At 35.2% G+C, this 11,883-nt stretch overlaps 1 protein-coding gene across 20 annotated transcripts in view; it reads left to right on the forward strand.

Annotated features, from left to right (window-relative positions):
- Positions 1 to 10,351, forward strand: part of LOC125654677 (membrane-associated guanylate kinase, WW and PDZ domain-containing protein 1-like) — a 46,735-nt gene extending 36,384 nt beyond the window's left edge. For 7 of the 20 annotated variants that reach the window (XM_048884682.2, XM_048884687.2, XM_048884685.2 and 4 more), the window contains 10 exons: positions 372 to 1,336; positions 1,515 to 1,704; positions 2,320 to 2,457; positions 2,830 to 2,877; positions 4,550 to 4,717; positions 5,039 to 5,073; positions 5,179 to 5,243; positions 5,615 to 5,843; positions 6,634 to 6,772; positions 7,780 to 10,351. In XM_048884682.2, coding sequence (XP_048740639.1) covers positions 372 to 1,336; positions 1,515 to 1,704; positions 2,320 to 2,457; positions 2,830 to 2,877; positions 4,550 to 4,717; positions 5,039 to 5,073; positions 5,179 to 5,243; positions 5,615 to 5,843; positions 6,634 to 6,772; positions 7,780 to 7,937 — 2,135 coding nt within the window. In that variant the 3' untranslated portion in view covers positions 7,938 to 10,351. The remainder of the gene's footprint in view (positions 1 to 371; positions 1,337 to 1,514; positions 1,705 to 2,319; positions 2,458 to 2,829; positions 2,878 to 4,549; positions 4,718 to 5,038; positions 5,074 to 5,178; positions 5,244 to 5,614; positions 5,844 to 6,633; positions 6,773 to 7,779) is intronic. The other 13 variants (XM_048884688.2, XM_056144668.1, XM_056144672.1 and 10 more) reach the window with 7 other exon arrangements.
- The last annotated feature ends 1,532 nt before the right edge of the window (positions 10,352 to 11,883 follow it).

Genomic DNA, 11,883 nt, shown 5'->3' on the forward strand with positions numbered 1-11,883 from the left:
TTTTGTTCCCCTAACCCAGAAGATGTGGCACTGAAATGAAATTTATGTGGGCATTTTGTGTTAACTGACATATTTCTTTCCATAAAGATATTGCAAGGATGATGCCATTGATTGCATTTCTTGTAAAATGATGCACTTATTCTTTGTTAATGTTAATAATAAATAAAAATAAACAGTGAGAATTATCGTAAGACTCCTCGATCTCAATTCTTGGTATCTCGTTATCATAACGACTATTTCAAAATGAAGAAAGGAAAAAAATCAATTTCAATTGATTGTCACCAGTATAGAGGGATTTTTATAAAACGCATGATATTGCTCATGTTATAGGTCTTCTTTTATGAAAATTGCTTTTATTTCCTTGTTTACAGATAAGCGTGATGCTTTTGATGGTGTGGAACCACCCCCTCGTCCTAAAACACCGTCCTCAGAATCTCGACCCAAAACTCCTACTTATTTTGAAAATCGCCCAAAAACACCAACAAGGAACACAGGAATGTTTGTGAATGACCAACGAGGAAAACCTCCAGTTGCTAGGCCACCACCTAGGAATGACGATTATGGTAAAAATTCAGCCAATCAGGATCTAAATATCAGTCATGGATCGTCAGAATTTTACCTACCATCAGGAAATAATGATATGTCCCGCCCTCCAACAGGATCAAGATTCGACCCAAGGTCTGATCATAGACCCTATGGTAGATTTCATGATTCAGGGAATAGTCGAAGTAATTTTCATGATAGAGACAGAGAAGGGGCAAAACCTGGGATGTTCCGGAGTCGCACCCCAGGGCCTGAAATGATTAACAGGGGGTCAGAATATAGAAATGAATTTCAGAGACCAAAAACTCCCACTGCTCATGATATGAGAAGCAAGACTCCCTTACCTGGTCATAGCTATGGGTATTCAAACTCAAACCATGATTTTGGTGGTGGACATTATCAAAATGTTGTGAATGGACGAACAGGATATGGAAACAATCAAAGGTCATGGGGTCAGAATCCAAATTTACCAACATCCCCTCCACCATTACGGCGAGGGGACACAGTGAGTAGGAACAATGTGAACAATATGTCTCAGTGGACTGGAGGATTTCCACCTCCTCGACAGAGCACATCTTTTGAGGACGTAAATCCCTCCCCAAGTAACATCACACAGGTTCCCAAACGCATGCAGTCTCATGCATCACTCGGTGGAGCAGGACAATCCAGATTTGGAACCAGGTTCCCTGAAACGGATGATCCAATTCGTAGCATGGAATTTACCATCACACTACAGAAACAAGAGGCAGGCTTTGGTTTTCGAATTATTGGAGGTACAGAGGAGGGCTCTCAGGTAACTGCTTTTGACATGGGAATATGGGCTTAAAATTCGTCATTTGAATCCTAGTAAATTAGATGTACACGTAGTACTGTATTTAAAGTGTGAACATGACAGCATGGATTGTGTATGTTTGTGAAATATTTAACTGTTGGTTTGTTTATGAAAATATAATACAAAATGTGTGTTTCAGGTGTCTGTTGGCCATATTGTACCTGACGGTTCAGCTGATCTAGATAGTCGTCTACGAACAGGCGATGAGATCACACATGTTGATGGGCAGACTGTCATTAATTCCTCACATCATAGGGTGGTGACCTTGATGACCCAGGCTGGTCATAGAGGCCATGTGACTCTGGGGGTCAGGAGGCGGGTGTTTGGAGGTAATCACCAGAGCATTTAGATTATACACTCAAGTACTGTGAGAGCAAGTCAGAATTGACATTGTTTCTATTTCTGTCGTGCATTTATTTTCAGCCTTCACAGAATATGAACTCTGAAATATGTAATTTACTGTTAAACAAAATGTGATTGTGAAACACTATGTCCTGACAGTGGACAAATCCAGTTGTGGCTAATGTCACTCAGAAGTTGTGGCTAATATGTCACTCGGAAGTTGTGGCTAATGTCACTCGGAAGTTGTGGCTAATGTCACTCGGAAGTTGTGGCTAATGTCACTCAGAAGTTGTGGCTAATGTCACTTGGATCTGTAACCTGCTTGTCATATGGTGTTGATTGTCCTTTTGGTTCACAAAAAGTGAAATCTCTTGTGTAGTTCAAGTTAAAATGAAGATTAAAGGCAATAAAAGTTGTGAACAGTAAGACCAAATTAGGCTCCAATTTTTTATCTCAAAGGTCCAAAAAGATGTAAAATCTGTTTGTGGTGAACATTGTTTACTATGCTAAAAAATCTATGGTGTCCTACTCTCTGTTAAATGTAAAAATACCTCCAAGATCTAGTGGTCAAAACCTCACTGTCCACTTTATTCTATTATTAGATTCTGGCTATCTATCCTTAGGACACTCAGAGATCTATCCATATGATGTCCTGGTCACACGACGAGAAACAGAGGGCTTTGGATTCGTCATCATCTCCTCCATATCTAAGATGGGCTCCGTGATAGGTGAGTGCATCGGTACGTACCAAGGTTTTTTCTTCTTCTTTTTATCAAAATTTGATTTATAATTTCATTTCAAGGTTAGAAATAATTTGAATCTGAGAATTTGTTAGAATGCCATAACAAGCTTTTCTGAATTGAAGTTAAAATCATTGGTCTTTGAAATATTTTATAAACAAACATATTTGATAATTTGAATAAAGAATTAGCATTTTATCTTCATACATTGAAATTTGAATGGTTTAGGCATAATAATGGGGGGTGGCATGGGGGTGTATGAATTGTATTTCAAACAATTTAAATAGAACATTTTATTTACCAATTTGAAAAGAAAAAAGAAATGATAATTTGATTTTTGAGAGAAAGTGATGCCATCATTGGTTCTTACAGACCGAGTCAATGACTGGTTAGATAGGAAATCTCTCTATCCATGGATTGGTGAGACATTCATATGGTTTGCCTGGATATTTCCCAGAATGCAATATTCCTTCCTGTTTGTCCTGGCTTGCACCTTTGTTGACATGATTGCAGTTTTTGTCACAGCCAATAAAAATGGATTTAGAAATTATATTGACTGCTGTGTGTAGATTTATGGTTTTCGAGTTTGCAAGGAAGGATTTTATTTTTAGAAATTTCTATGCTGCAAGCATGGTAGATGGTAGCAATGAGAGAAAAAAATCTGGTTTTCAATACCATACAATGTGCTATGTACTAGAAAAGAAAGCCTATGCTGAATGTGTAGGTATTTTACTCACAGCATGACAACTGAGGACCATTACAATAAATTGTAAACAATGTATATACTGTGTACATGATGTAGAACTGATCGTCAGTGGTGTCTCATTATATGGGGGTTATATATCTTTCCTTAGTTTTAAATTAGTGCATGGCTGTCAGAGAGAATAGTGTTAATGTTCGTTAATTGTTTTTGGTGAAAGTGTCCTGTGATGGTTCAGTGTGACTGCTTTAAAGGAGTAGAAGTAACTGATAGAAGACAGAATTGATTGGGCTTACTGGGACAGTTTCAGTAACGGCATGTCGAATTATTGGCTTACTGGGACAGTTTCAGTAACGGCATGTCGAATTATTGGCTTACTGGGACAGTTTCAGTAACGGCATGTCGAATTATTGGCTTACTGGGACAGTTTCAGTAACGGCATGTCGAATTATTGGCTTGGAGTAGAAGTAACTGATAGAAGACAGAATTGATTGGGATTACTGGAACAGTTTCAGTAATGGCATGTAGAATTATTGGCTTTTGGTTTAGATTACTAATTTTCATTCTGAATTTTGACAGTGTTCACAAAAGTTATGGCTAGTGGACAATTTTTTTCATAGGTAAAAAATAATTTTTTGAAATACATGGACAACCAATCGGGCCTTGCTGTGGACTTTTTTTCTGTTGATAGAAATTTCAGTCAGTGGGTTTGCTAGTGAAATCTTGAAGTTTATTCCTGTACACATTGATCATGATGAAATGGGAGACTGGAACAACTACAATAAATTGAATTCCCCTACATTTGTACAAATCGATGGCAATTGATCATGCTTCCATTTCACCTTCATCTCTGACTTTCATTAAACCTTCAGCTCTTGAACCATATGTAATTCCTTGTTCTACTTGTATCACAAGTATAAACTTTCCCATCATGCACGCTATTACATCTTATCCTGTGGGATCTAGACACCCCCCCCCCCCTAAAAAAAAATGTAACCTACATAGTGTTTGGAAGTGTAGAATTTGTTAAGGTGGGTTTTATGTCAGTGAAATTTTGTCTCCAGCTGCAAACAATGGTTTATTCCGTGAGTGCTATCAGAGATACAGCCAGCCCGTTGTTCTGTAATACAGTCAGTGTTTACGTTGTAACCAGACGCATCATTCAAACCACGTGCATCCCATATTTTGCACACTATTGCACATTTCATGAAGCATTGTTTTTCAATCACATAATGCATTACTTTATTGTGAGTATTTTTCTCTCATTCTGAATCAACTTGGAAAAATAGAAAAGAATTAATGAACTGGGCATCATTGATCACCATTGTCATGCTATATATATATGAATAATACAAGTATGCACTTCCTATGATGAACTTTCTCATATTTCAGGTAAGATCATCGAAAACAGTCCAGCAGAGCGGTGTGGCAGGCTACACATTGGAGACAGAATTCTAGCCGTGAATGGGGTGGACATCTCACACATGCATCATGAAGACATTGTTAATCTCATCAAGGATTCCGGGTATTCTGTTACCCTGACAGTGGGGCCTCCCATTGGTTAGTAGTCATCTACAGTCAAACATGCTCATAATGAACAGGGTTTTGATGAATTACTGTTTATAACAAATGGATTTTCATTTCTTACGCAGACAAAAGTAATGAATAACTCTTTAGATATAATGATTTTTTCTTATTACAATGCAAACTAGGATGTCCCTGGCCCTATGCTATAATTCTGATTTACTTTACTGAACAATGACAGCACAATCCCATTGTGAACTAGGCTTATATTCTGCTTGTTGTGATATTTTTAAAAAAAAGTTTTCCTGAAATTTGCTTGATGGAAATTGTATGGTACAGTAATTTCTTTCATTACAGATGATGCTACAAGTAATTCATCAAATTCTCAGAAGGTAGGACATTAGACTTTTGATGGAAAGAAAAAAATTGCCTTTAAAGTATATATTGTATCTGTTCCCTGGACACCAAGCCAACATCTGTAATGTTTTCTATTTCAGAGTCCTCAAGGTTCAATGGTGAATGCCATGGCTTATCCAGCAGTGCCAGACAGTGAACTAAGAAGGTAAATATACTATACAGTGTTGTCACAGACAGTGAACTCAGAAGGTAAATATACTATACAGTGTTGTCACAGACAGTGAATTGAGAAGGTAAATATACTATACAGTGTTGTCACAGACAGTGAATTGAGAAGGTAAATATACTATACAGTGTTGTCACAGACAGTGAATTGAAGTTGAATTATACCATTTTGACTGCTTTTCATGTTAGCTCATGGTAAATTTACAGATCTCTCTTGGGACTTTTCTTCATTCAGAGATTTAAATATGTGGTTGACCTAAAAAAAAAAAAAAAAAAAAAAACTCGACTGGCTTCGGTACCACATTCAGTTTCTCCCTGGTGACTATTAATTAATTTGTGTGCTATATGTAGGTTCCCGCCCCCACCCTCCCCGGCAGACAGGGGCTACAAGGACACCAATAAACATCACCTTTTCTCCAAACATTCGGGTATAGACGAAGGAGAGTACTACGTGGAACTGCCAAGAGGCTCGCGGGGGTTTGGATTCTCAATACGAGGAGGGCAGGAATTTAACTGCATGCCTTTGTTTGTTTTGAGGATTGCAGAAGGAGGATCCGCTGATGTGGATGGAAGACTCAGGGTTAGTCAAGATTTGTTGTAAAGGCTTTGTCTTTGAAGTAACAGGCTGTGTACTGTCAACAATATTGAGTACCCTTGACTTGGAATGCTGATATATTTTTTCTTGTTTACCCTTGTAATATTTTTCCCCGGAGAATATGTTTTATTATATATGAATAATGTTGTCTTAGTAATTATCAATATTGAATAAATATGTGATAAGTTGGATGTGTATTGCTTTCGAGATATAAATCAAGAGGAATACTAGTACACTCTAAATGCTATTAAACTACTTGCATGAAAAACTTACTCTATAAAGAAAATATACTAATATATATTTAATGTCTAAGTCATGTTAATTTAATAATGTGTGGAAACAATTATCAGAAAAACAAATCTTTCCTAATTTTGCATTTTAAAAGTAAAAGAAGGGTTGAAAATGGCTGATGTTATAAATAGTTTTACATATGTTCAAAAACTACTCCCAGTCTCCAGCATTTTGGAGGCCAGCCTTTAGCATTTGATCGAGAACAGTTTCCTATGCACAGTGTATGTCAATTAATGTATATTACACAGTATATGTACATATTTTTTATAGCTTGTGCATGAAACAATTATATAAACAGATGAACACATTTTGCAAAACTCAAAAAAAAAAAAAAAAATAAATATCAATTTCTCTTATGGGGTCAGCACCACAGTTTGGATATTAAATGTCAAATTCAATTAGAAATTATGTTTTTTAAAAATGAAAATATACATGTAAATCTTGAAAATGTAGAGAGTATATTCAAGGAGGTTCTAAATTGCAGGTGGGTGACCAGATACTAGAAATCAATGGCTACAAAACAGACAGCATGACACACTCGGATGCTATTGACATCATTCAGAATGGAGGCCAAACAGTGCGTCTGCTAGTCAGGAGAACGGGAAAACTACCACCAGCATTTGGTAAACTTTAATGAGGATTTTGTGAACATTTTGTTTGAAAAGCTGATGTTCCTATTGTAGTAATGAGTATCAGCTTATTTGCTTTGTACTCTGTCAATGGACATAGTTACACAGGTACAATAACACATTTATATAGAGAAGATGCGAGTTAGGGCCCTGCCGTTAGGCGGATGCCCTACAGTAATCACTGTGCATAAGACCGCCCATCTGTCTGTCCGTCAGCACTTTCAATAGTACATGATAACTTCAGTTTTCTTGAGAAGATTTTTATTAATTTTATACTTAATACTTGGATTAGGCGGAGGAAGAGTCCTATCAATTTTCAAATTTATTTCGGGACCCTCTCTGACTTGTCAGTTTTCTAGTTTGAATGTAAGATTTGTTTACTCGCTTGATTTCTTTTATTTTTAAAGTAAACCCATTTGTAAATAGGATTTTGCCTCATGGATTGAGATATCAAAAATATGGTAGTGTGATGTTTAACAAATTTATTAGGACCTCACCTTGAAAATACTGGAGCCCTATAGGAATCATGTCTGTCCATCTGTCATCACTTTCATTGTGGCATATCTCAAACGGTTTGATCTGTAAAGGAAAACACCAACAGATTTGGGGTTCATGAGCTTAAAGGTCATGGTCACAACTGACCCATAATATCTAAGCTTACTATGCTTTAATTGTGACATGATGGGTTTTAGCAATATGAAAATATTTACAAATAGTTCTACAAAATTCTATAACAAAATTCATTGGGTATTCTATGTCCTTAAGTTCTCTATAAGGCCCTTCCTGACTCGAATCATTTGGTTAGTTACATTTAGTTCTGAGTGGTTACTCTATATAAACCTTGCAAGGAATGCACTCTTTCATTGTCTTTACAGTTTATTTTTGGCATATTTTAACATTGAAAAATTACTGACAATGGGTGTTGAAATTCTGACATTTCCAAACAATAGCAACAGACTAATTGTTGAGTTTTTTTATCAATACTATCTATTGTATTGCAGACTCTAGTCCAATGGCGAGTGGATACTCACCATCAAACAATGTACCAATGACAAATGGTCCTATAGGTCAAAGTTCACCATATTTGGGTCGTCGCAACATTGACATGAGAGAACCGAACTATTTCGGTTACCAGGGGAGTCGGCAGTACTCTGGTTAAAGATCAAGAAATGGAAATACTTATGGTTCCAAACCAATAAACAAAGGATGGCAGGGAAAAAGGACAAAGTAGAATGTTGACTTTGCACCACATCGGTGAAATGTGAGATTCTGAAGTGTGATACATGGTTTGATATTACTGTCATGTGATATTCCGTAGATTGATTTAGTGGATAAAAGTCTGCTGAGATACGTAACTGTGTATGAGGAAGATTTCGCATTTTTTATACAGTTCTTTCATATTCTAATGTTGACTGTACATCCGTGTACTAGCATTGTTGATTAACATGACACGTTCATTACATAAATCAAATTCCAGTTTGCATTTGCATTGTAATGAAAGAACACATAACATAAATCAAGCGTGCTAAATATCGAGAATGACAACCCCCTAACATCAAGGCAATTTTTGATAGCATTATCTCCAGGGTTACTGATGGTAATTAACTTTTTATGGTCACCATTTTTTATTGTATGAGCAATGTCTATTTAGAGTACCTAAATGTATTTTAAAATGTCATGTGAGGAGACAATGAATGGGCATATTAAAAGCAATACCCCTTGTAATCTAGTGCTGTTTGCTGTATATTTACAATCTTGGTTTTCTCTTGCGTGTATTGTGGCGTATTTGGAAATGATTTCGTGAAACCATGTAATTTACCCATTCTTTAATTGAAATATTGTTAATTGCATTTCTGTGGTATTTGCAAAAAGAGTACTGACTCGAACCCAGTGTGCAGTGGTCAGTTTAGGTTGTTAATACTTGTATAGCCTACATGTGTACTAATCACAAAGTTGTGAATGTAAATCTACCTAATTAACACAAAATGGGGCCAGTTTAACTATGTGCAAATTAAAAGGTGGAATCTGTGATGCTTTTCCTAATTTCTAAACATATCAATTTATACATGTATTTGAAAGTAAATTATTCTCCAGTATGCAAAGCTCTTTCTTCAAGATTGGCAATTCAGATATTTCTCTCTTAAATATTTTAAATGTAATTGCTTTCAATATACATTTTATACAATTGATATTGTGAAAGTCTATTTTTTTTTTTTTTGTTTTTTTTTTTTTGGTGACTTAGAATTGAACTTTTAGATAGTTGTTTTGCCGTTCCTAGAACACTTTTTTGTTTGCTGCTGATTTCCGTTTCGCAATAATTTCCTTTTATTACAGTCAGTTGTTGTATGGACCTTCTGAAGGTGTGTTGTATTTATCTCAGAAGTTTGCTCTGACACCAAATCAAGTAGTGTTTCTACATACACGAATTTATATATTTTATATTTTTAAAATGCAATCTTATTATAGATTTGGAATTAACTTAAATGTGCATCGTGTTGGTGGCGTACACGAGATATTGTTTACAAGATTTTTAAGAGTTATTGGAGATATAACATACATATATTTTATAAAACATGCAATTTCAAACCACACCCAGATGGGGTTTGACATCTGAAATATACACCCACTTCATATTTTTTTCCTTGCTGCATGTAATTCATACAAGTATGAATTTCTGTTGAATTAATCTATGCTGCAAAGTCTACAGCATATTTATTAAAATCATTGAAGTTTTGTTTAACTATAAAATTATTTGTTAAGGTGCAAAATTTAAATTTTCATATTGATTTCTTACAAGAATCTTGTGTTCCAAACTATATGTAATTAAATATTCTTTTAATGGTAATTACAAGATTGTAAGTGAATTCATTATGTTCAGTCATTTGTGAATGTCATATCATATCATTAATTTATCAATGATGTCACTGCATTTACATGATAAACATTATAGGTCTTATTTGAATACTTTATTAACCTCACATACAGTTTAAATAAATTGTGATGTAATGAAATGTTTTACATATTATATAGCCTGTTTATACATATTAATTATATTACCAGAAAATACCAAGGTTGTAAAACATTAGGTTGTAATTGTTATAGGGCTCTAGTGCAAGGTTTTTGTCGTTCAGATAAATACTTTATAAGCATTCTATGCCTGGAAATTTTTGACATATATTTTCCTAATATTGATGAATGAGATTGATGTTTTTCTTTTTGAGAGTAAAAGTATTTAAAGATATATAATGATTAGTTTATTAACACATGGAACATTTTTATTCTCATTTTTTTAAAGGCATTTGGACATTTCAGCCAAAATTTAAGTGGTATTTAATTATCCAGTCGTATTTTTTTAATGTTATTTCAATCATGCTCTGTAATCTTTTGTACTATTTTTGGTCATTTGTTAACGGCAGCACAGGTGTAAGTGGTAGGTAATGATACAACAGTTTATGTTCTGTAGTAGTGATGTAAATATATACACTTCTGTAAGTATGTACAGATAACTAGACTGTAAGGTACAGATATCATTTCACTTGTACAGGTCAAAAAATAAAATTTGTTATACTATGATTTCAAGTCTTTATTTCTTATGCATAGTTTTAGATTAGATTCATGTGAATATCTTATCTATTGTTATAAGAACCACTTTGTCTACAATCTTGGTGTCTATTTATCTTTCTGCATTCATTGAAACACACAAGAAAGAGGGAAATGAAAAAATCATACTATGATTCATTTATTCAAATTCAGAAATTATTTGTTTGGGGTCCCACCATGTGGCGAGTGCCCTACAGCAATCACTCTATCTCTCTGTCAGCACTTGTGTTCTGGCACGCAGTTACTCAATTTCCTTGGAAAGATTTTCATATATTTTATACTTGGATTATGCAGAGGAAGACTCATTTGATATTCGGATTAACTGGCCTTCTGGTTAAGGGACTTGGCATTTTTAGGGTCCTCCTAATAGTTGGATGTCCTATAGTGATCAGCCTGTGTGTCAGTTCAAGCTAATGGTTTTCCAGACTTTTTACCATAACAGGTTACAAATTAAGTTTGGGCTTTATTGACTTATTTACTTTTGAACAGTAAGTGCTAGAGCTTTGATATTTCACATAAGTATTCCTTGTGACAAGACCTTTCCATGGGTACCAAAATTGTTGACCTTGGAGTTTGACCTACTTTTTAAAAAAACCCTTTAACCTTGATAATAACTTTTTAACACCAAGTGCTAGGCCTTTTATAGAACTTCTGATCTAAAGAAGTTAGAGAATCCATATTATAGAACGTGGTACAAATATTGAGCGCTTTCATATTTATTTCACCAAATCATTACAGTGATCACTTTTGGATGTCCTCCATACTTCATATGTAGGCAATTTAATTTTACATCATCAAATTCATATCAAACACAAAGGTTTTTAGCTCACCTGAGCTGAAAGCTCAAGTGAGCTTTTCTGATCATCTGTAGTCCGGCATCTGTAAACTTTTAACATTTGACTTCTCAAAAACCACTGGGCCAATTTCAACCAAAGTTGGCACAGAGAATCCTTAGGTAAAGGGAATTCTAAATTGTTAAAATAAAAGGCCAGGCCATCTTCCAAGGGTAGATAATCAAGAAAAGTAAAAATAGAGTAGGGTCATTAAAAAATCTTCTCAAGAACCACTGGGCCAGAAATGCTGAAATTTACATGAAAGCTTCCTGACATAGTGCAGATTCAGGTTTGTTCAAATCATGGCCCCCGGGGGTTGGATGGGGCCAGAATAGGGTATCAAAGTTTTACATACTAATATATAGGATAAATCTTTAAAAATCTTCTCAAGAACCACTGAGCCAGAAAAGCTGAGATTTACATGAAAGCTTCCCGACATAATGCAGATTCAAGTTTGTTCAAATCATGGCCCCTGGGGGTATGATGGGGCCACAATAGGGATCAAAGTTTTACATATAACTATATAGGAAAAATCTTCTTCTCAAGAACCACTGAGCCAAAAAAGCTGAGATTTACATGAAAGCTTCCTGACATAGTGCAGATTAAAGTTTGTAAAATCATGGCCCCTGGGGATTGGATGGGGCCACAATAGGGGATCAAAGTTTTACATAG

The sequence above is a fragment of the Ostrea edulis genome, chromosome 7, assembly GCF_947568905.1.
Source record: "Ostrea edulis chromosome 7, xbOstEdul1.1, whole genome shotgun sequence".
NCBI lineage: Eukaryota > Metazoa > Mollusca > Bivalvia > Ostreida > Ostreidae > Ostrea > Ostrea edulis.